This window comes from Gouania willdenowi, chromosome 15, assembly GCF_900634775.1.
Source record: "Gouania willdenowi chromosome 15, fGouWil2.1, whole genome shotgun sequence".
NCBI classification, from domain to species: domain Eukaryota; kingdom Metazoa; phylum Chordata; class Actinopteri; order Blenniiformes; family Gobiesocidae; genus Gouania; species Gouania willdenowi.
Window position 1 is genome coordinate 196,574 of NC_041058.1, and position 26,688 is coordinate 223,261.

The 26,688-nt window shown below is 40.8% G+C and overlaps 1 protein-coding gene across 1 annotated transcript; it reads left to right on the forward strand.

The window, feature by feature from the left end:
* The first annotated feature begins 1,651 nt into the window (after positions 1-1,651).
* Positions 1,652-26,057, forward strand: znf318 (zinc finger protein 318). Its single transcript, XM_028468801.1, has 11 exons — positions 1,652-1,979; positions 9,351-9,439; positions 9,528-10,026; positions 11,645-12,547; positions 13,523-13,729; positions 13,955-14,054; positions 14,156-14,424; positions 21,810-22,070; positions 22,134-22,227; positions 22,453-22,571; positions 23,451-26,057. The coding sequence occupies exons 1-11, from the start codon at positions 1,794-1,796 to the stop codon at positions 25,935-25,937; spliced, it is 5,214 nt and encodes a 1,737-aa protein (XP_028324602.1). The 5' UTR covers positions 1,652-1,793; the 3' UTR covers positions 25,938-26,057.
* The last annotated feature ends 631 nt before the right edge of the window (positions 26,058-26,688 follow it).

Consider the following 26,688-nt stretch of genomic DNA (forward strand, 5'->3'; position numbering starts at 1 on the left):
GTCTATTAACTCACAGTGAGTCTATTAACTCACAATGAGTCTATTAACTCAGAGTGAGTCTATTAACTCACAATGAGTCTATTAACTCACAATGAGTCTATTAACTCACAATGAGTCTATTAACTCAGAGTGAGTCTATTAACTCACAATGAGTCTATTAACTCAGAGTGAGTTTATTAACTCACAATGAGTCTATTAACTCACAGTGAGTCTATTAACTCACAATGAGTCTATTAACTCAGAGTGAGTCTATTAACTCACAATGAGTCTATTAACTCAGAGTGAGTCTATTAACTCACAATGAGTCTATTAACTCAGAGTGAGTTTATTAACTCACAATGAGTCTATTAACTCACAATGAGTCTATTAACTCAGAGTGAGTCTATTAACTCACAATGAGTCTATTAACTCAGAGTGAGTTTATTAACTCACAATGAGTCTATTAACTCACAGTGAGTCTATTAACTCACAGTGAGTCTATTAACTCACAATGAGTCTATTAACTCACAGTGAGTCTATTAACTCACAATGAGTCTATTAATTCACAATGAGTCTATTAACTCACAATGAGTCTATTAACTCACAATGAGTCTATTAACTCACAGTGAGTCTATTAACTCACAATGAGTCTATTAACTCACAATGAGTCTATTAACTCACAGTGAGTCTATTAACTCACAGTGAGTCTATTAACTCACAATGAGTCTATTAACTCACAATGAGTCTATTAACTCAGAGTGAGTCTATTAACTCACAATGAGTCTATTAACTCACAGTGAGTCTATTAACTCACAATGAGTCTATTAACTCAGAGTGAGTCTATTAACTCACAATGAGTCTATTAACTCACAATGAGTCTATTAACTCACAATGAGTCTATTAACTCAGAGTGAGTCTATTAACTCACAATGAGTCTATTAACTCAGAGTGAGTTTATTAACTCACAATGAGTCTATTAACTCACAGTGAGTCTATTAACTCACAATGAGTCTATTAACTCAGAGTGAGTCTATTAACTCACAATGAGTCTATTAACTCAGAGTGAGTCTATTAACTCACAATGAGTCTATTAACTCAGAGTGAGTTTATTAACTCACAATGAGTCTATTAACTCACAATGAGTCTATTAACTCAGAGTGAGTCTATTAACTCACAATGAGTCTATTAACTCAGAGTGAGTCTATTAACTCACAATGAGTCTATTAACTCACAGTGAGTCTATTAACTCACAGTGAGTCTATTAACTCACAGTGAGTCTATTAACTCACAATGAGTCTATTAACTCACAGTGAGTCTATTAACTCACAATGAGTCTATTAACTCAGAGTGAGTCTATTAATAAAATATCTATGTATATATATATATATATATTTTTTTATTGTGTGATCTCACATACAGACATAAAGCGATCAGGAGAGTCTGGAGTTTTGTATGTGCAAAGTTTGGTGCTGATAGAGCTTAAACACTAGGAGGAGATAAAAAAGTATATATATATATATATATATATACTTTTTTTTTTTTTTAATCTCATAGGCCTTTGTTAGCCTTTATTAAATGATATCGATACTATAATCCGATCCGTGAAAGTATTGACAAGGAGAAAACACGCGTGTCCAGCAGGGGGCGGTGCAGGGGGCGGTGCTCGGTTCGTTCCTCCGTCGCAGAAGAAGAAGTGTTTTTTTCCGGCGGTGCTTTCGGAGCGACTCAGTCTAGTTTGAGCATCAGGAGCTTTATTTGGTTCATTTGGTTCATTTGGTTCGTTTGGTTCGTTTGGTTCGGTTCTGAAGGATCCAATGTATCGTGACCGGCCCCCAACGAGGGGCGGATACCCACGGCCCTACCCGCCGGCCTTCAGGTCCAAACATCCGTACGACCCGGCCTACAGCCACCACCGGGACCCGGGCCCGTACCGACCCTACCCGAACCACCACAACCACCCCAGCCCGGGGGAGTACCGGTCCGGAGGGCCGAGCTCTGAGGTGAGAACCCCGGAACAAAGTCCGTTAAAAAAAACGTGTGTTTTTAATGAAAGCAGAACACAGTTATAATATCATAACTAACTAACCTTCATTAACATAACCATAACTAAATAAATGGATCATCTTAAATCGGGCTTTGAACCTTTGTTTGTGTTCAGACTGAACCAAAGTCCATTTAAAAAACGTGTGTTTTTACAGTCTTAGACATGTTGGTTTATGATGGTAGTGTAGATGAGTTACCAACACTAACTAACTGACTGATGGACATCTATTGATCCATCATGGTGTTAATTAGTTAGTGATGGACACATTGACTCTAACAATAGCTGAACATGACTCGGTTCTCACTGAGTTCATCAAGACCAGAACAGGGTCTGCAGAGAAGGTCCAACATCTGGAAACATCTAGACCATGTAGTAAATGTCCCACTAACGTACTACAAACTCAATGAGTATATACTGTCTACTATATATACTATAGATATACTGTCTACTATATATACTATAGATATACTGTCTACTATATATACTATAGATATACTGTCTACTATATATACTATAGACATACTGTCTACTTATATATACTATAGATATACTGTCTACTATATATACTATAGATATACTGTCTACTATATATACTATAGATATACTGTCTACTATATATACTATAGATATACTGTCTACTATATATACTATAGATATACTGTCTACTATATATACTATAGATATACTGTCTACTATATATACTATAGATATACTGTCTACTTATATATACTATAGATATACTGTCTACTTATATATACTATAGATATACTGTCTACTATATATACTATAGATATACTGTCTACTATATACTATAGATATACTGTCTACTATATATACTATAGACATACTGTCTACTATATATACTATAGATATACTGTCTACTATATATACTATAGATATACTGTCTACTATATATACTATAGATATACTGTCTACTATATATACTATAGATATACTGTCTACTATATATACTATAGATATACTGTCTACTATATATACTATAGACATACTGTCTACTTATATATACTATAGATATACTGTCTACTTATATATACTATAGATATACTGTCTACTATATATACTATAGATATACTGTCTACTATATATACTATAGATATACTGTCTACTATATATACTATAGACATACTGTCTACTTATATATACTATAGATATACTGTCTACTTATATATACTATAGATATACTGTCTACTATATATACTATAGATATACTGTCTACTATATATACTATAGATATACTGTCTACTATATATACTATAGATATACTGTCTACTATATATACTATAGACATACTGTCTACTTATATATACTATAGATATACTGTCTACTATATATACTATAGATATACTGTCTACTATATATACTATAGATATACTGTCTACTATATATACTATAGATATACTGTCTACTATATATACTATAGATATACTGTCTACTATATATACTATAGATATACTGTCTACTTATATATACTATAGATATACTGTCTACTTATATGTATACTATAGATATACTGTCTACTATATATACTATAGATATACTGTCTACTATATATACTATAGACATACTGTCTACTTATATATACTATAGATATACTGTCTACTATATATACTATAGATATACTGTCTACTATATATACTATAGATATACTGTCTACTATATATACTATAGATATACTGTCTACTATATATACTATAGATATACTGTCTACTATATATACTATAGACATACTGTCTACTTATATATACTATAGATATACTGTCTACTTATATATACTATAGATATACTGTCTACTATATATACTATAGATATACTGTCTACTATATATACTATAGATATACTGTCTACTATATATACTATAGATATACTGTCTACTATATATACTATAGATATACTGTCTACTTATATATACTATAGATATACTGTCTACTATATATACTATAGATATACTGTCTACTATATATACTATAGATATACTGTCTACTATATATACTATAGATATACTGTCTACTATATATACTATAGATATACTGTCTACTATATATACTATAGATATACTGTCTACTTATATATACTATAGATATACTGTCTACTTATATATACTATAGATATACTGTCTACTTATATATACTATAGATATACTGTCTACTATATATACTATAGATATACTGTCTACTATATATACTATAGATATACTGTCTACTATATATACTATAGACATACTGTCTACTATATATACTATAGATATACTGTCTACTATATATACTATAGATATACTGTCTACTATATATACTATAGATATACTGTCTACTTATATATACTATAGATATACTGTCTACTTATATGTATACTATAGATATACTGTCTACTTATATATACTATAGATATACTGTCTACTTATATGTATACTATAGATATACTGTCTACTTATATATACTATAGATATACTGTCTACTTATATGTATACTATAGATATACTGTCTACTTATATATACTATAGATATACTGTCTACTATATGTACTATAGTATATACTGTCTACTTATATATACTATAGTATATACTATAGTATATACTGTCTACTTTAATATACTATAGTATATACTGTCTACTTGTATATACTGTATACTTATATATACTATAGTATATACTGTCTACTATATGTACTATAGATATACTGTCTACTATATATACTATAGATATACTGTCTACTATATATACTATAGATATACTGTCTACTATATGTACTATAGTATATACTGTCTACTTATATATACTATAGTATATACTATAGTATATACTGTCTACTTATATATACTATAGTATATACTATAGTATATACTGTCTACTTTAATATACTATAGTATATACTGTCTACTTGTATATACTGTATACTTATATATACTATAGTATATACTGTCTACTTATATATACTATAGTATATACTGTCTACTTATATATACTATAGTATATACTGTCTACTTTAATATACTATAGTATATACTGTCTACTTGTATATACTGTATACTTATATATACTATAGTATATACTGTCTACTATAGACTATAGTATGATTATGCTCATTTGATCCATAAAACTCACGTAGACATATTTCATTCATTTTCAGAGACCCTTCAGACTAAACTTCCTGTTACCTTCAAATTAAGAGCCCTAGATACAAAAGGGTAAAAAAAAAAATCTAATGGAAGACAAGAAGTGATGCTTTTATTTTGAAAAGGGGATGTTTGATTTTTAGCTTAAAGCCAGTCCCAGGTTATGATGACATCATCAACATAGCCTGAGTCTGTAACACTTTCACTGTCAGAGCGCTAAAGCTAAAGCTAACTCTCTAATGTTACTCACTATTCACAGTGCTGAGTTTGTCCTCTAAAGTTCTGCTTTGCTCTGTAACTTCTCATTGGTCAGCATCATACAGAGCATCATACATCATACCTCCACTGTTTTTACCAATGTGGCTTAAAACCTTTGAAAACATCTATGCATAACAAAAAGCATTACTTTGCACTATATTCGTTTTATTAACTCTTTAAAATGGGAACCCTTTACGTTTTCTAGTGGGTGTGCTGCCATGTTGAAATGACGTCATTGATGACGCAGCCCTTTGGTCCATTCCATGTGACGTGTGCATACTAAATTAGGTGCATGCGTGGCTCATAATTGATCTCAGTACGTGACACCGGTGTTTACACTCAATCATAACACTCGGTTATAGAAGTCACGAACACTAACTAATTATAGATGTAGTTAGTGTAGTGGTCATGTTCTAAAGATCATGTTCATCTATTCTAGTTCTCTATAAGTGATGCTGATATAAAATATATTTAATAAATTATGAAAAATAGAAAATGTTTTTTCTTTACGATGTATTAATATAGAGCTGTATTACTGTTCTAAAATATGTGATTGAAAATTGTACATAATTTTCTATGAGAATTGAAAAGTAGTTCAATTATTTTTTTTTCTTCAAAAAAGTTACGCTTTTTTAGTTTTTTTAACCCGTTATAAAGAGTAATGTTGGAGATGTATGAGCTACTCTAGAAATAATTCTACATTTTGAAGCAACCCTTACCTGCACTGAATTGAAATATTTTAGAATAATCCACTGAAACACAAGACTTTACAGAACAACATGCTATTGTAGACTCAACATGTGGTTTGAAAATGATTATTATTATTATATGTTCTGACCTAAAGTGGGCCGGTCTGAGGTATGAAGCTCCAGGGCTGAAAATAAGTCCCGCCCTGGCTGATGGGACATTTGAATTGGGCACGGTGTAGATATGTGATTGGAAGCACCGAGAAATCACACGCCAATGAAATCTCGGTTGGATCACTCTGAGAAAAGGATGTGGTTTCCCACGGCCTTGAAGGCATCATTTTACGGGCAGCTTTCTCTGCCAACGTTCGTCTTTGTTTACAAGTATTTTGCGTGTTGATTGGCTGAGAAAGGGTGGGCGTAACTGAGATAAATGACGGAGAAAGATGGTTCCGTTTGTGTCTTAATTGTTTATTTTGCCGTCGACTATGGCAGTGGTATCCAAACGGTGTGCCGTGAGGACAGTCCAGGTGTGTCGTGGGATTTTGGGACAATGACCATACATCATTATTTCTTTAACAGAATCGGACTGAATCACGGAATCTACCAATGGAAACAGAATCTACTGTTTAATGCGTAAATACCATCACCGTGAGGAAAAAAAAAACGTTTCTTTAATGGGAAAATGATTCTGGGGACCGTTTATTAGGTGCACCGCCCGCTACCCTCTCGTCCTGGCCGCTTCAAACAGCTCCTAAACCACCTGAAACCCTGCATCTAAACTGCCAAAAAACTACGCTAATCATCACTGACTCCTAAATACAGAGCTTAACTGTACTGTCTGTGAAGCTCCGCCCATTTCTCACGCAGCGCTGCTCAATGAGAACATGAGCAGTTTCACTTGCTCTGAGTCAATGTGTTAACATCTCATCTGTGCTACACAACATCTGTGCTACACAACATCTGTGCTACACAACATCTGTGGATAAAGTTATTTGTTGCTGTGGACGAGATCATTCATTTGTTGTTGTTTAATTATTACGGCCTGAGTGATGTCATCAGGATCATTGAAATTAGGTGAATTTAAATCAAGTTGATCCAAACTTAATCAATAAACCTGATCAGATTCAGTAAACCATTGATCCCTGAGTGGAATTTGCAATTGGGTGACATTAATGCTGTTCTCATACATCTTTATGTAATTAAAAAGGAGCAGTCAGTTTATACAATTTATGTCTACCTTTTAATTGCATGACTTTATTTTGACATACATATTTGTTTAATTTTTTAATTTAATTTTTGTATTTTATTTATTTGTATTTACAAATTTTGTAAAATTTTGACAAGAGTCAAAAACTAATATTTTATGAAAAAAAATGTCTATTTAAAAAATAAAAACAGAATTAAAAGAAAAAATTGTGTAAAACACGGAATTTGGAAAAAAATACCAGATTTTATAGGGCCCTAATTATTGCAATATACTATACAAAATAATTATCTTTAATGTACTACTTTATATGCACTCATTTCATAATACAGAGGCAAACTCTATACCTAATAAAAAATAAATAAAAATGAGTTAATATATATTTTATGAGTAATATAGTTGTCTGTCACATTTGATTTGGCTTTTGTAAATAATTATGCACAATTCCAGATATTGTACATGATATGAGTGATAACACGTGTTAGAAAGGCTATTTTGCACAATCAGTGTGCTTTCAGATTTTGACTTGTCCTTTGTTGTACCATGGGCACACAAAGTTTGGGAACCACTGGACTACGGCCTACAGTAGTCGGGTTGATAAACCTTTGATAACGGCACGAGTCACGTCATTACAATATTTATCTCAGTCCGAATGTCATTGGATCCGGAGCCGGACCGGAGTCTTGATGCTTTTAGCTTTTCTTTCATATTTATACACCGGGTTTTTCTATCAGATACGTATAAATATCTGATCATTGAACATCTGGACAGGAGCACACATCTGATGACCACTCATTTTCAGGAATGCTGCATGTGTCCCACTATCGTTCACCTGTTCTTAAAGGCAAGGCAAATGTATTTGTATAGCGCATTTCATACTCAAGGCAACTCAATGTGCTTTAGATGTTAAAACATTCAATTGTTTAAAATCAATAAGAACATTTAAAATCATCAGTAAAATCATCATGACATCATCAACATGACCATAAATCTCTATCAATCATATACAGTAGAGAAAAAAAAGTTCCTTTAACTTTGATTTAAAAATGTTCACATGTGATGCTGACTTCAGCTCTGCTGCAGTTTGTTCCACTTCTTTGCAGCATAACAACTAAACACAGCATCACCATGGTTACTGTGAGCTCTGGGCTCCACTATCTGACCTGTGTCCATAGATCTCAGAGACCTGCTGGGTTCATACCTGACTAACATCTCACTGATGTATTCTGGACCAAACCCATTCACACATTTATAACCAGCAGCAGAACTTTACAGTCTCCTCTGAGGCTGACTGGGAGCCAGAGTAATGTGTTCTGACCTCTTTGTTCTGGTTCAGAGTGAGTAAAGTGAGTTTCCTTAAATAAGCGGCCGCGTCCTTAAGTGAAAAGCTTTCTACATATTACAAACTATTTATGAGCCTGAACAACGGTTCATTCATTGTTATTTTTCAAGTGTCACGTGATGGTTTCTGCACAGTGTGTGCACACGTCAGTCACGTGTCTCATGTTTGTCCACATTGAAATGGGTCTATAGGAGAGAAGGCATTCAGGATCATTTAACAGCTTTTTCAGTCAAAATGACAACTTGTGTTGATCTAAAAAAGCTGTAAAAATTAAAAAGGTCAATGTAAACCTCTTTTGTTTACCAAAATTTGATAAACAATATCTGTAAGCCGACAAAATCTGTGATCGCAGGGGGGCGACTCTGCTGTTTGGTAGACGGCATGAAGAAAAGGCTGCTAAATGATCCTGAATGCTTCACCTCCTGTAGAACTCAATGGACTGAAAGGGGCGATTCACGTCATCAGTGATGTCATTTCAACATGGCGGCGCACAGACTCTAAAATGGTAAAGTCTTCCCATTTTTAAGAGTTAATAAAATGAATGTAGTGCAAAATAATGTGTTTTGTTAGGCATAGATCTTCTAATAAGGACATTTCAAAAGTTTTAAGGCTACATTTGTAAAAACAGTGGAGGATCCTTTTAAAGCTCATTGGTCAGGAGAACATGGAGCTACAGATGTTTGAACTTTGTCTGTTTTTCTCAGTCCTCACACTTTGAACCAAACCTGCTCATCACCGTCGGCAACCAGCCCGGCAAATCTACAGGTCCCGCCCCCTCACGCCACCCTGACAGGTAAGTGTTCAGAGATTAGGTGACCTCAGGTTGAGAACCACAGTAACCTCAGACCCAAACCCAACTGAAGACACTCTCTCTTTTACAGGGGCTTTCTGCCCCGTCCTGAATATGAGCGCGTTCGGGGGCGGAGCAAGAGCCGGGGGCGGAGCAAGAGCCGGGGGCGGAGCAAGAGCCGGGGGCGGAGCAAGAGCCGGGGGAGGAGCAAGAGCCGGGGGCGGAGCAAGAGCCGGGGGCGGAGCAAGAGCCGGCACTTCAGTCCGGACCATGAACGCGCCAAGAGCCAGGAGCGGAGCAAGAGTCGCCCTCGCAGTTGGTCTCGGTCCAGGTCCCGGTCTAAGTCCAGGTCCAGAGGACGAAGCAGAGGGAGATCTTATGGGCAGAGCCAAGTATCCGGCCACGCTCGCAGCAAGAGCCGCCCTCGGAGCCGCAGCAGCTCCAGCTCCTCCAGCGGCAGCTCCAACATGTTCCTGGACTCAGCGTTCTCTGAGCTGGGGAGGGCCCGCAGACAGAAGGAGATGGACGACCTCCTCAACATTCCCACAAAGTCCATCCTCAAAAAGTACAGCGACTCTCCCTCAGTCACGGTAAGACATCCATCCACTAATTTTTCCCAAATACTGTTTTCCACATTAATTTTTTAAAATTCCGTGTTTTAGGAATGTAATTTTTTTTCAGAAAGTATTACTTTTTATCTCCTGTGAGGAAACAAAATAAATTCTAATAAAAAAAACCATAATTAAACAAATGTAAAAATGTAATTTAAAATAATAATGTTACTGCAGTATACGGTATTACTGTGACTAATTAAAAAATATGACGTAAGTGTGTGTGTGTGTGTGTAAAAATGTATAAATGGGACAAGGAACAGGTGATGAAATATTGGTGGTGATTAGGGATAGAACCATATGGGTTTTTTAGGGCCAATGCCGATACAGACTGCTGGTTTTCTTGAGCCGATATTTGGAGCCAATTATTACTTTTGCTCCATCAATTTACATCATGAAAATTACACTATGATGATAGCAAATGGTTCAAGTCTCAATTTAAAAAAAAAGGAACATTTATTGAAATTAACAAAGGTGAGGAAAAAAATATTTAATAAATAATAAAAACAGGTGATGTAGAAGAAGTAAAAAATGGTGAGATCTCATGAAATATTATGAAAGAAAACTGTTTGTCCTGAAAATAGTTTTGACAAAACTAACAAAACTAACCCTAACCCAAAAAGATATATTTTAACAGGATTATTGAGTATAAAGATCTACAGTGGTGCAAAAAAGTATTTAATCAGCCACCAATTGTACAAGCTCTCCCATTTATAAAGATGAGGTCTGTAATTTTCATCATAGATAAACCTCAACTATGAGAGACAACATGAGAAAAAAAATCTAGAAAATCACATTGTAGGATTTTTAATGAATTAATTATTAAATCCCTCAGTAAAATAAATAGTTGGTCATCTACAAACAAGCCAGATTTGTGTCTCTCACAGACCTGTAACTTCTTTAAGAGGCTCCTCCTCCACTCGTTACCTGTATTAATGGAACCTGTTTGAACTGGTTATCAGTATAAAACACACCTGTCCACAACCTCAAACAGTCACACTCCAAACTCCACTAAGACCAAAGAGCTGTCAAAGGACACCAGGAACTAAACTGTAGACCTGCACCAGGCTGGGTAGAGTGAGTCTACAATAGGTAAACAGCTTGGTGTGAAGAAATCAACTGTGGGAGCAATTATTAGAAAATGGAAGACATACAAGACACTGATAATCTCCCTCCATCTGGGGCTCCACGCAAGATCTTGATAATCTATGTTTATATTTAAAATCCTATCTCTTCATCATTCTATGGAGGGTTATTAGAAGAAAAAAACGCCATTACCTAATGCCGTTATTTTAAACGCCGTTATTCCAAACACTGATAATGACATGGTGGCGCTTAGAACTACTGCCAAATGACCTTTCATCACTCATTAGCATTCAAATACTTAAAATAGATGTTTATTTTTCACATTTAATGCCCTATGCTCCTACCAAAGCGACGTTGTTTCCTCATGTCTCTAAAGTTTTGATGACCCGGAATCAGAGGTCAGGTACCCGTGCACTCTCACACTACGTTTGTCCTCATAAATCACAGTTTGTGTGGACAGTGGCCCTCAGAGTTCGCCTACTCTACTAGGCTCCACCCCTTTGTGTTTCAGAGCTCTGGTTCTCCTCAGGGTCTGAAGGGCCCAGACGTGACCCGGGTGGCGGAGCAGCTGCTACAGGCCGTCAGAGGGATGGAGCCTGGGATGGTGGCGTCCGTCCTGTCCGAGCTCAGGGCTGACCCCCTAATGGCCCAGAGCGCCGAAGTTGGACAGATCCTCAGCCTTCTGGACAGGGTGGAGCCTGTGGGGGGGCCCGTGGGGGGGTCAGACGACATCGATGATGAGGAGCAGTTCCTGTACGGAGACTCGGAGGAGTCCAAACCTCCCTCTGAGACGGCCCCCCGTCAGAGTCTGGACCTGTTTGCAGACGTCACTGAAGACACGCTTTACGCCGACAACACAACCAGAACCACGCTCTACAGACCCTCCTCTGAGCTGGAGGCTCTGTCCACCGCAAGCCCCGCCCACAGCGCCACGGCGCAGCTTTCGAGCGCCACCCACCAGCCGGTGCTCGTGGAAGAGCCCAACCCTCATGATTTGGAAGAGTACCAGAAGATCCATAACCTGCTGAAGATGGTGGGCCTTGACCTGGGTGTGGCCGACCTCTCAAAGATGGCAGCCAGGACCAAGGAGCGTCTTCAGGGAATCAAGCCGCCGTCTAAGGCCCTGCCTCGTCGCCGCAGGCAGTCGTCGGACCGTGGGAGGCGGAGCCACAGCTCCAGTTCCTCCTCCAGCAGCTGGAGCAGTGATGGCAGGAAGACTCCACCCCCCTCATGTGACCCGCCGCAGGCCGCCCCCTCAGCTCACCCGGCTCCACCTTCATCCCCGCCTGCTCACTTGGCTCCGCCTCCGAGCACTGGCCATCAACCCCCCCCTCCCAACATGCACTTCCCCCCCCCGCACTACACTCAGTACGGCAACTTCCTGTCCTACCAGTGGCCCCCCCCTCTACCCTCCCCCCTCCCTCACTGAGTACCCGCCCCCTCATCCATATGTCACCATGGCAATCGACGCCCCAGAGGACAAAGGTGTGTGTGTGTGTGTGTGTGTGTGTGTGTGTGTGTGTGTGTGTGTGTGTGTGTGTGTGTGTGTGTGTGTGTGTGTGTGTGTGTGTGTGTGTGTGTGTGTGTGTGTGTGTGTGTGTGTGTGTGTGTGTGTGTGTGTGCGTGCGTGCGTGCGTGCGTGCGTGCAGGCTCCCAGCCATAAGTATGGCGTCCACAGCAGTCATGTGACCAATGTGAGCTTCCTGTACGCACTACTACTCGTGTGCGTGCGCGCGCGCGCGCACTACTACTAGTGTGTTTGCGTGCGTGTGTGTGTTTGCGTGCATGTGTGTACTACTACTAGCGTGCGTGTGTGCGTGCTACTTCTAGCGTGCGTGTGTGCGTGCTACTAGTGTGTGCGTACTACTACTAGCGTGCGTGTGTGCGTGCTACTAGTGTGTGAGTGTGCGTACAACTACTAGTGTGTGCGTACTACTACCTGCGTGCGTGTGTGCGTGTGCGTACAGCTACTAGTTAGTGCGTGTGCGTGTATGCGCGTGTTTGCGTACTACTACTAGTGTGTGTGTGCGCGTGTGCGTACTACTATTAAATGTTAAATGGACATGATTTATATAGAGCTTTATCACCACTGAAACAGTCTCTAAGCTTTACACATCAGCTCATTCACCCAATCACTCTCACATTCACACACCAGTGGGACAGGACTGACATGCAAGGCACTAGTCGACCACTGGGAGCAACTTAGGGTTCAGTGTCTTGCCCAAGGACACTTCAACACATAGTCAGGTACTGGGATCGAACCCCCAACCTCTCGATCAGAAGACGACCCACTACCACCTGAGCCACGGTCGCCCTAATTGTGTGTGTGTGTGTGTGTGTGTGTGTGTGTGTGTGTGTGTGTGTGTGTGTGTGTGTGTGTGTGTGTGCGTGTGTGCGTGTGTGCGTGTGTGCGTGTGTGCGTGTGTGCGTGTGTGCGTGCGTGCGTGCGTGCGTGCGTGCGCGCGCGCGCGCTACTACTAATGTGTGTGTGTGTCCAGTGGTAGAGCAGGTCTCTACTGGTGAATCTGACTCCAGGATGAAAAGTGAGGAGAGGAAAGTTTCTGAGGAGGAAAACAACCAGAGTGAGAAACTGAAGGTGAACAAACACTGAATGAGTTCTAATGAAACAATTTATTCACTGTTTCATCCAACAACAGTTATTGACAGTCTGTCACAGACGTATACACAATAGATCTGTTACTAAATATACATGAATCCTGATCTAGTAGGGCTTTGTCTGAGCAGCAGCCTGTTTATATTCTTTGATAAAGTCTGAGATGATGAAGAGAACTGGTGCTGATGGTTCTGATGGTGTTTGCAGGTTCAGGAGGAGATAGAGAAGCTGAAACAGGATCGAGATATCAGGATGAAGAAGAAAGAGTTCCTGATCAAAGAGCTGGAGAGACTGAGGAGGCAGCAAGGTATGACAGCCCCCCATCAGGGGTCAGTGGGGGTCATCAGGTGACAGTAGGGGTCATCAGGGGTCACTGGGGGTCCCACCATGTCTGACTGATGTGTCCAGCTGAGCTGCTGAGGAGGAAGCGCAGAGAGAGGGAGGGTCACAGAGACCCCCTGCTGCAGGAGGTCAACCACCTCCAGGAGGAGGTGATGGCTCAGATCTCAAACCTACGCAGAGAACACGAGGCGGCCGAGAGGAAGCGTTCAGAGCTCGACAAGGTGGCCCTGATCCTTGGATTGAAAACCAGCAAGACCCACGACCAGCAACCCCCCCCCAAGAAGAAGAAACAGGAGGAGCCTGAGCCGCAGGGTGCAGACCAGCGCTTTACTAAGGTAGAAGGTCAGAGGTCATAGCACCTGTTTCTGAGCCTCAGCTGAACACATGAATATAAATATATAAACATGACACACACACACACACAAACATGACACACACACACACACATATATAAACATGACACACACACACACATAAACATGACACACACACACACACACACACACATATAAACATGACACACACACACACATAAACATGACACACACACACACACACACACACATATAAACATGACACACACACACACACACACACACACATATAAACATGACACACACACACACAGACACACACATAAACATGACACACACACATGACACACACACACACATAAACATGACACACACACATGACACACATAAACATGACACACACACACACATAAACATGACACACACACACACATAAACATGACACACACACACACATAAACATGACACACACACATATAAACATGACACACACACATATAAACATGACACACACACACATAAACATGAGACACACACATACTGTATAAACATGACACACACACACATAAACATGACACACACACAAACATGACACACACACATATAAACATGACACACACACACACACACACATAAACATGACACACACACATATAAACATGACACACACACATATAAACATGACACACACACACATATAAACATGACACACACACACACACACATAAACATGACACACACACACACACACATAAACATGACACACACACACACACATAAACATGACACACACACACACACAAACATGACACACACATAAACATGACACACACACACACACACACATATAAACATGACACACACACACACACATAAACATGACACACACACACACACAAACATGACACACACAAAAAACATGACACACACACATAAACATGACACACACACATAAACATGACACACACACATATAAACATGACACACACACATATAAACATGACACACACACATATAAACATGACACACACACACATATAAACATGACACACACACACATATAAACATGACACACACACACATATAAACATGACACACACACACACACACATAAACATGACACACACACACACACACATAAACATGACACACACACACACACATACAAACATGACACACACACACACATATAAACATGACACACACACACACACACACATATAAACATGACACACAGACACATATAAACATGACACACACACACACAGACACACACATAAACATGACACACACACATGACACACACACACACATAAACATGACACACACACACACAGACACATATAAACATGACACACACACACACAGACACACACATAAACATGACACACACACATGACACACACACACACACAAACATGACACACACATAAACATGACACACACATAAATATGACACACACATATAAACATGACACACACACACATATAAACATGACACACACACACACAGACACACACATAAACATGACACACACACATGACACACACACACACACAAACATGACACACACATAAACATGACACACACATAAATATGACACACACATATAAACATGACACACACACACACATTAACATGACACACACACACAGACACACACAAACATGACACACACATATAAACATGACACACACACACACATAAACATGACACACATACACATATAAACATGACACACACATAAACATGACACACACACACATATAAACATGACACACACATAAACATGACACACACACACATATAAACATGACACACACATATATAAACAATGAATATAAACATAACACATTTAAACATAACAAACAATAAATATGATACACATACATTTAAACATAAATATTAACATAGCACGCACATATAAACATAACAACTATAAACAATCTAGATTGAATTAATCTCTGTCAGCTGGTTTCATCTAACCAACTATTCCCCAGGAATGGATTTGATCAAAGTGTTCTCAGTAGAACCAGGCTTATGGTTTAAACCTGGTTCAGCTAAGCCATCCGTGACCACGCCCCCTTTTACCATTTCATCAAACTCTTCTCAGCCTGAAGCTCCCCAGCTGAGCCAATCAGCTGACAGTGTTTAGATTAAGTGAACGTCGTCATCAGACCCACTAGATCGATCACAGATTTAATGATTAGAGAGTGACGGAGCATGTGCTGCAGCTTTTATGATGAATGAGAAGCCAATAGGAACCAATGCTGAGACCAACAGGAAGTGACATCATCTGTTACTGAGCAGTGAAAATAAATGACACGTTAAAAAAAAGTCTGACTGTGGTTTAAACATTTTAAAAGTAGTAAATGGTTAAATAATGTTTTATTTAGTTAATTTATCATAGAAAACAACTGATCATGTGATCACACACTGATCATGTGATCACACACTGATGCTTTTGCTAAGTGTTTTAACACCTGTCAGCATTTAATAAAAGAGATGATGTAATTCATAATTAAATAATATGTAATTGATGAGCTCAGCACTAAATGAACAGCAGGAGCAGCAGTGGTGCTGTTGGATGCTGTTGGATGTCACATCCAACACTGTAGACGCTGCAGGTACGTGCACTGTGTGCACGTCTCTTAAAGTGATAGTGTATCTTTGTCATTGGGAGCCTTAGTGCTCCGCCCTGTCCCTGAAGCCCCTCCCTCTCTGTATATGCACAGCTTTCTCATTATTAATCTCTGATCAATAAATAAACACATTTATACGTGTGGTAAACAGAGGTGATGATACACACGTATATATTATATATTATTACTGATGGTTTAAACACACTGTGATATCATTAATAATACGCTACACATTAAACATGGAATAATGATTATATCATCATTTGTATGGATTTAAAATCATATTAAAACATTTACATCATATTCTGTTTAATTTACTTTTAAAATACTGTATTAAAGTGACATTTTAATTATAACAGAAGTATTTTTGACTAATTTTCCTTTTATAGATTTATATTAAGTGTTTTAAAACATCACTAAATGATTTCTTTAATAATGATGACGTGGTTTCATGACAGTGACTCAGCAGATTAAACCTGGTCAGGAGCAGGTTTGACCCACGGACTGTGTTACTATGGTAACCAAGGTGTTTTCTTGTTGATGAAACTGCTGTTGTAGTTAGAACCAGGTTTAACAGAGCCGGACTCAGATTAAACCTGGACTAAACCCTGAACTGGTTTGATTAAACATTCCCTGTTTGACATGAGCTGTACTATGACTGTCAATCACCTATGATCACAGCATGCTAATTTAAGCTAAGAGATTACAGTCTCGCTACGTGCGCGTGCACATGAAAGGGGTGGAGATAAATTCATGATGACAGTGAATTAGTGCAGCACGGAGCAGGAGGCGGAGCTTTTATACTTACTTAGATCTGATCCACTTCATAACTTTTTAAAAGTTTTAAAGTTTAAAATGATGAATAATTAGAATCCATAATTCAGACCAAAAACAATCCTGTTGTTACAGAAAAGACAGGAATGATAGAACTCAGACAGGAAGCTGCTGATACTGTTAATGTGTAAAAGTGTGAGATTATTTATGATATGAATCTGTTGGATGATAAACAGACTGCGCTCTGCAGTTAAACTGTATTACATTGTTTCTATTCAGGTAGATCTATTTATCACACACTGAGATGAGAGCACATTGTTTACTATAGTATGTTCCTGATGATGATGTCAGCATATGAATGAATGAATGATTTCACCCATTGGTGCATACGTAGACGCAGGCTTCATCAGCTGACTGTAGATCAGTCTATCAGATATAAATCTATATCTTTCCTACATGATGTCATCAGTAAATAAATTAATTAATTTATCATTATCTATCAATGGGAAGATCATTTTATGAGAGATCTGATTGGTCAGGAGGCGGAGCTTTAGGTCTCACTAACATCTAAGCCAGAGAAAGACCTGGTTACGACCAGGTTAGCCGTTCAGCATTAGTTGCCATAGTGATTAAGCTCCAGCTAGCTTTGTAGTCCAACACACACTGATTAAATCCTGGAAGTTAGCGTGATAGCAGGTCATCTAGATTAGTAGCATGAACTTAATAGATATAAACATAACACACACTAACATAACAACACAAATAAACATAATACACATAACTAACATTATTAACATAAATATAAACATTATAAACATTTTAAAACATAACAAACGTGGTGTGTGTATTGTAACCATGACTGTTGTTAAAGTGAGGTATGTTAGATACAGTTCTTGGTTATTTTTAGGTCATTCACTGATCACTGATTTATAAAAAGTCTGACCTGCCCATTACAATTTTGGCCGATCCCGATTTATTTTATATAACTGACGTTAAACACATTGAATGTTCCAATCTTATTTTATTGTAAAACATTGAACAATATACGTGAAACAATACAAACTTGTTTCAACTTCCAATGAGGTAGTTATCTCAAATATAAATGAAAAGTTTAGAACATAATGAAAAATCCTAAATTGAATCAGTTCCTTCAGTCTTAAATTTTCCACATTTTAAAAACAAATTAAACGTGACCAACAGGTTCCTCTGCAGATTTGTTTGGAGTATTTTTGTTTCACAAATAAAGAAAATCACCAGGTTGAAGGTAGAAGATAAAATAATAATCTACAGGACAAACTAAACATCTTAAAGCACACAATACAATTAGTTTTAGGTTTTCTTCTAGTGAAAAATAAAAAATTACAAATTCACTGGCTTTGTGAATATTTAAATCTAAAAATTTCAATCTAAAAATAACTTCCAACAGCTACAGGATAAAAGCTCCTAAAAGTCAAAACATTCTACAAAATAAATAATATTATGTAATATAGTCAACGTGTAATGAGTAGAATGAACATGGCACAGGTTAGTTGTTCTCACACTAAGTTAAAAAGTTGCACAGATGGTTCCAGCGTGTACGTCAGTCTGCTCTGCTGGAACTATTGTTTGTTCCTCTATTGTTCAGTATTTTGTGCCAAATATCAGTGCGGTGATAGTGTACGACCATCAGACACTTATTGATCTTATGAGGTGTGTCTAAACTACAACTTTGAGGATCAAGCATCAAGACTTCCTCCACACTTGGCTTTAGTACCTGCTGCGCTCACTTGTCCCGTGGAGGAAACGTGCCAAAAACGGGGTGCACGGACGCCTCCCCCGGCACCGTGGGGTGGATTACCGATGCCTTCGGCCGCAGCTCTCGACGGGTTTAGGTGGAAGTGTCTCTACGCCTGTGCCTACAGAACGCTAGATCGCTATCCAACAAAGCTCATCTCCTGAAGGACCTGTTCATGTCCTGTAAACTGGATGTTCAGTGCCTCACGGAGGCCTGGCAGTGGGAGAATGAGTTCTTCTATCTCAATGAGCCGTGCCCTCCGGACTGCTCCGTGTTTGGGACTCCTCGGCTCACATGTCGTGGAGGCGGTTTGGTGCTCGTATAACGGGACTTTCTTGGCTGCAGACTGTTGGACGTGAACAAGTACAACTCCTTTGAGCTCCAGACATGTAAGATTGTTTAGATTAAAACACTGTTTTCACTGTGTTTTAATCTACCGACCTTCTGGTCCTACTCGTTTATTTCTTGATGAATTTTCTGAGTTTATGTCATCTATTGTTAAACTGTGTATTAATCCTTGGTGATTTTAATCTACATGTTAATAATTCCTCCTGTCCTATGGCAGCTGAGCTGATGTCTCTAATGGACTCTTTTCACTTTGTACAACATGTGTCAGGTCCAACACACGCTAAAGGTCATACTTTAGATTTGGTCTTTTCTTTTGGTTTAAACATTGACCACTACGTATTGAAGATGTATAATAATATTGCTGTATTGTATTTAATCTGTCAATCACACTGGTACAGACTACTTCCACTGTGAAAAAGCAGAGACTCATTCTTAATGAAGCAGCAATCAGTGGATTTTCTGCCTCTTTTGACCCAACTACATTTGTTAGTAGTGATGATGTTGACACTTTTATGACAAACTTCAATAGCCATTGTTTGACTGTTGTGGACCAGCTAAAAATACTCCAGCACAGACGCGAGTTGAAACCGATGTAAGGGAGGTTCAAGCCTCACCAGGGCCGTCACTGTGGGATGTTGAGCAAGTCCCTAAACCCCGAACTGCTCCCCAGGCGCCGCAAAAAAATCCTGACAACTGCTCCTCAGGGATGGGTTAATGTAATAACATTACATGGCCAATTAAAGGCGAAAGCCCCGATTTAATTAATTAATTAATCTAGAACTGGTCATACACACATTTATATCATCACACATTAACTATTGTAATTTTAATGTTTTAATAAGTCGACCCTAAACAGACTCCAGATCGTACAGACGCTGCTGTCAGACTTTTAACTGGTGCTTCTAGAACATCCCACATTACCACCATTCTTTCTACTCTGCACTGGTTCTAGTGAAGTTTAGAATAAACTATAAATATTAGTTCTGACTTTCTGAGCATTACATGGTCAGACCCCTCAATATATCTCAGACTTGTTGTACCCCTACACTTCAGGGTGCACCTTTTGGTCTTCAGACCAGGGTCTCCTAAAGACCTCAAAAACTCATTTTCAAACCCAGGGAGACCTGGTGTTCCAGGCTGTGGCCCCCAGACTCTGAAATGACTTTCACCAGTCCCTCTGGGAGCTTTAATGTGTGGTGTCTTTTAAGAATCACTTGAAGACTTCGCTTTTCAGAAAAGCTTTTGGTTGAATGGATTTTTTAACTTTTATTTTTATTTTTATGATGCTGCTCCTGTTGTTTTAACTTATCCTCTGTTCTGTACAGAACTTTGTTATTTTCATCTGCGAAAAGCGCTTTATAAATAAAAATGTACTTGCTTACTTTACTTACTTATTTCAGTCACTTTTACATTAGTGGCAGTGGGCCACAGACTCCCACTAGCTTTAGCATTAGCTTCATTGCTAGTTTCAAATGCTGCACACTCAGTGGTTTGGTGGTTTTGTTTGTAGCTCCACTACGACTTATTTTTACAAATTGACATCCTTTGCTCTCTTTTTGTGTAATACTGCTGAACTGCGGACATGCTAGGCTAACCGTGCTGTGCGTGACTGTTGTTGGTAAGTAATGCATACAAGACCTGGTGGGCGGGGCCTGTCAGTCATCTCACAGCACTAGGGGACAGTGGTTTACTTAAAGACAGACTTTAATGAGGTAAAAAAGATCGGGAGAAACGTTTGGTTTCATATGCAAGGATCAGCTGATCACTGATCCCCAAAATAAGAGAGATTGGCACCGGTCAATTAGTGCATCCTTAGTTATTTTGATTTCCTGTAAGTTTTTATCCTAATGAGGTCTTTGTGTTGCAGACCTTCGAGCCTGTGCCGCTGTCCTTCAGGGCGAGCAAACCTGCAACTGGCTGCTCCACGGCTCTCCACCAAGCTCCTCCTCCAGTTTCTCCAATGCCACACCCTACACAGGCTCCGCCCCCGGCAGCCAAAGAGGCCCTGCCCCCTGCTCAGCCGTTTGAGTACTACGATGCTGGAAACCACTGGTGCAAAGAATGTAACGTCACCTCCGGCTCCATGTTTGACTTCTTCACTCACTTGCAGAGCAAATCGCACAGAAAGGTGTGTGTGTGTCTGTGTGCGCGCGTGCGCTCCTCCTGGTTCTCATGACTTTTGTGATTACAGACGTTGGACCCGTACCACCGACCCTGGGCATCCTCTCCATTACAAACTCAGAAGAAACAGCCGTCTGAGGAGAAACTGTCCAAGCCTGCCAAAGGTAGAGGAAGTGTTTCTAACATTGGAGAGGGACACACAACGCTCTAACTGTGTGTGTGTGTGTGTGTGTGTGTGTGTGTGTGTGTGTGTGTGTGTGTGTGTGTGTGTGTGTGTGTGTGTGTGTGTGTGTGTGTGTGTGTGTGTGTGTGTGTGTGTGTGTGTGTGTGTGTGTGTGTGTGTGTGTGTGTGTGTGTGTGTGTGTGTGTGTGTGTGTGTGTGTGCGTAGGATCAGAGTTCCTGCTGCCTGTCAGAGGATTCTTCTGTCTGCTCTGCGGCGGTTTCTATGGAGACGCCATCTGTGCTGAAGAGCATGTCACCACGCACGCTCACAATGAAAACTACAAGGTGCGCTCACCTGCACCTCACTACGTCCATTGAGCATCATAAGCAACATTTCACTCACAAATGGTGTCTCCAGTCCTCCCAGAGTGTCAAACAACCTTCTCTCCAACTGGGGGCAGTAGTGAACACAGAGACTTATACATGAAATATATATACACTAACATTCATTCTATGGTTTCTCTGCAGAGAAGCCCAGTTCCTCCCCATGGCATTCCTAATGTGTCCTGGGTCAGCCTCGGGGTCTACTCCAAGCTGGACATGCAGCACATGTCCTGCGGGGGGAACAGCAGCTCTACTCTGAGCTCCTCACCCAGGGTAGACCTTGTAGGGAGGCTGAGGTTTGTTTTTCCACCAGCTTATTGGTATAGACATTGCTTAGGGAGAGCCACGGTTGGTGCCTGTGGTAGGCAAGTGATGGCCATGACCCCTACCCAAGGAGCCTTGATCCTGACCACCTTAGAGACTACTTATCTGGCAACCCATGTTTGAATTGCAGTTACATGCCTGAAGCACTGAGGGTGTCTAGACTGGAGCAGCTATCCCCTGTTGGTGTGGATGACCCCCCTACTGGATCTGAGGCCCGGTTCCAGTTGGGGCTCCCAGTTTGTCCTCACCACTGTTCCTCCACCCGAGGAAGACAGGGGTAGTTAGTTTGTTTGGGTCATTAGATATGGACAAACTAAAGTCCAATAACTAAACCTGGCTAAGATTCAGATTGGTTATTTTTCACTGCCTGAGGAAGTATTGAAATCCTGCAGGAGGACATTGGCTGTCCTAGACCCTACATAATTGATACGTGATGTTTTACAGCATGCACGTTCTTTGCTAATGTGTGGATGTCAGAGCGCTGTTAAGTTGTGTGTTTGGTTTGTGTTTCCACAGAAACAAATGTACGAGAACCCGCTGTACGAGCAGAGACGTAACCTGGACCGACAGGTCGGGTTAGCGTCAGAGAACAGCAGCAAGAAACGCAAACATGAGGACAAGGAGACCAAAGAGAAGTTCAAGCACAAGAAGGAGAAGAAGGACAAGAAGGAGGAGGAGAACAAGCCCAAACTCGAGGAGAAAGAAGAACAGGTTTGCACCAACGAAGATAAGAAATATGCTCAGATCTCAGAGCTGCAGAAGAAGATGGACGAAGACAAAGTCAAACTAAGTAGGAAGGAGGAGAAACCTTCGCTCAGCAGGTCCCCTGAGGAGAGGGAGAGAGACAAGCACAGAGAGGACAGTCGACAGAAGAACCGAGAAGAGTTTCTAAAGAAACACAGAGACGACATTTATCAGAAACATAAAGATGTCCCTCAGAAACCCAGAGAAGAGTTTCCTCAGAAACACAGGGAGGACGAAGAGCGTTTCAAGCACGGCAAACATGCTGCGTTCAGACACAAACAATTCAGGGAGTCTGAGGAGAGGAGAGCTGAGTTAGGTACAGAGAAGAAGAAGCCCTCACCACCTCCGCATCCGCCCAGGCCCTTTAACCCCCCCAAGATCCTGTGCGGGCCTAGCCCGGCTATGAGGGCCAAGCTGCGGAAGCAGGGCTTGGAGTTGGGACGCGGCCCCTCCTTTGGAAGCTTCACCTGGAAGAAGAAGGAGAACATGGCGGGGAACAACGTTCAGAAGATGGCTAATAAGTTTATTAACGAAGGTGAGGTGAAGAAACAGAAGGACCGGGAGGCATACGCTAAGTCTATGGCTGCCGCCAAGGAGATTTCTCAGAAACTGCTGAGTCAAGAGAGAGAGCCCACACCGCCCCGACTGACTGTCCCTTCAAAGACTCCGCCCTCAAGGAGCCTCCGAGCGAGAGGTGGCGTGTACGGACCAATGCCTCAACCAGTGACAGAGGAGTGTCTTTCTCTGCCTGTGCCGAACTCTGAGACCTTTGGACCAAAGAAACCTCCACAAGGACCAGAACCAAGACGTCCAGCAGCAGAAACCTTCGTCAAACCTGCTCCGCCCCCACCCCTTTGTGCTCCAGGCCTCCTCATGAAAAATATGCCCCCGCCCCTCTGTGCTCCAGGTCCCCCCTTGAAAAATATGCCCCCGCCCATCTGCACCCCGCCGCCTGTGATGAATATGCCCCCGCCCGTCTGTGTCCCGCCCCCCGTGATGAATATTCCCCCGCCCGTCTGTGCCCCCCCCCCCGTGTTGAATATGCCCCCGCCCGTCTGTGCCCCGCCCCCCGTGATGAATATGCCCCCATCTGTCTGCGCCCCGCCCCCCATGATGAATATGCCCCCGCCTGTTTTGGGTCCCCCCATGCCCCTGACCGTCTGTGCTCCAAGCCCCCCCGCGGTGTCGATGCAGGCAGACGTTGCTGCTCCTGGAGTTCCTGAGAGCGAGCAGACTCACAATGTGTTGGTCAAACCGCCGCCGTTCATGAACATTGGAGAAGGAGTGCAGAGACACAGGAGCAGCCTGGCAGCCGGTAAGGCTCAGGACCTTCTGAGTATGTTCTACTGCGGAGTCAAGCCCACTGCCTCCATCATCAGGGACAGGAAGGAGAGTCCAGTCAGACCACAATTCAAACCACAAGCTGAGAGAGACACCTCCTCACGTCCAGCTCAAGTCCAACTGTCTCCTAAAGAAAGTCCTGCTCAGCTCCAACCACAACCTGAAAAACTGAACAACTCTCCGCCTGAGTCTCAGTCCTGTTCGCCTCCTCGTCTTGAAGCTTCTCAGCAGGAACCGCAAATCAAACGACAGCCTGAGAGAGAAACCACCTCCTCGCATCCAGCTGAGGTCCAAATGTCTCGAGAAGAACCTCCTCCTCAGGAGGAACATCCCAAAGCTCAGCCTGAGCCCCAGTCCTGCTCTGTTCAGCCTCCTGAGGTCCAAACTACTTCTCCTCAAGAGGCACAAACCTTCTCTGATGGTCCCTGTGAGCTCCAAACTGGTCCTGAGGAGAACAGAGAGTCCCTCCCACAGGTTGGACCTCAGACTGAGCTTCACATGTTTCCTCTGTTCACCTCCAACGGCTCCTCCTCAGACCTGCTGATCTCCTCCGTGTACTCTCTGCAGTCCGACCCTGGTAAAGAACCTTCAGCTAACAGCCACACGCCCACAGATGCTCACATCTCCAAAGCTCCTGCAAAAGCTCCAAAACCCATCGAGTCTCCAGGAAGGAAAACACGAGGGAAGAAAACAACCCCCCAGAACCGCCCGGTTCGACAGACCCGCTCCCAGACCAGAAACCAGAGCCGTCAGCAGAGTCAGGGAGAGGCCGAGGAAGAACCTGCAACCTCTGGTTGTGCTCCACTTGTGGATGAGAGCGTTGAAGAGCAACCAGCTGAAGAGAGCACGTTAGAGAGCCTGGGACTGTCCTCACACATCACTTCTCTCACCTTCGACTCAGACCTGAACCTGGACTGACCAGAACCTTAGTCGTTCTGTTTCGTCTGTTTGAGACGGACTTTTAGTTTAAAGACTCCACATTGTGTGTGAAACTGTTTCTCATTCTGACAATAAACTTCTTTCTCCTGTAAATACAAACCGTGTGTTGGTTGTTCCTCGCTGTGACGTCAGTGAGCAGCTTTATGAAACCTGCAGCGACCCCTGCTAGATACTCAGCAGGAGAAGGGAGTGTTGTTGTTTAACATCAGGTGAAGACGACCATCACTAAACATTACTAATACAGGCAGTAGATGTACAACAAACCAACTGGGTGGAGACTTTCCAACAACTGGAATGTGTTGGACCAATGAGGTCAGAGTTTGTCTGAGAGATTGGATCCCAGGAATGATGATCAAAGAATAACCCTGTTTCCATGGCTACAAGATTTTACGTTTAATTTTAAAAAGTTTTGTTTAACTGGAAACTTAGTAAAGGTCAGTAGTTTAACTGGTCATAATGTAAATCAATTCATACAAATGGATTAATGTTTTTTTATTTAACAGAGAAAATGTGAGGATGAATATGTTTTATTTCTAGAGGATGTTGGTAAAAGGTTATTATGGAGTCTGTTAAAATGTTTTATTTAAAAAAAACAATTCCCTGTGTTTTAACCTGATAATATGATTTATTAAAGCTGATTATAGAGGCCGAACAGTTTGTTTGTTCAGGTACATCATGTTTAAGGTTCGGTTCTGTTGCCTCGCCCTCTCTAACGTGCTGCGATCAGCCA

Coding starts and splice junctions, on each gene's coding strand:
- znf318 (XM_028468801.1), top strand. CDS start 1,794: ATGTATCGTGACCGGCCCCCAACGAGGGGCGGATACCCACGGCCCTAC. Junction 14,055..14,155: donor GAGACTGAGGAGGCAGCAAG/GTATGACAGCCC, acceptor TGATGTGTCCAG/CTGAGCTGCTGAGGAGGAAG. Junction 22,572..23,450: donor CTCACAATGAAAACTACAAG/GTGCGCTCACCT, acceptor GTGTTTCCACAG/AAACAAATGTACGAGAACCC.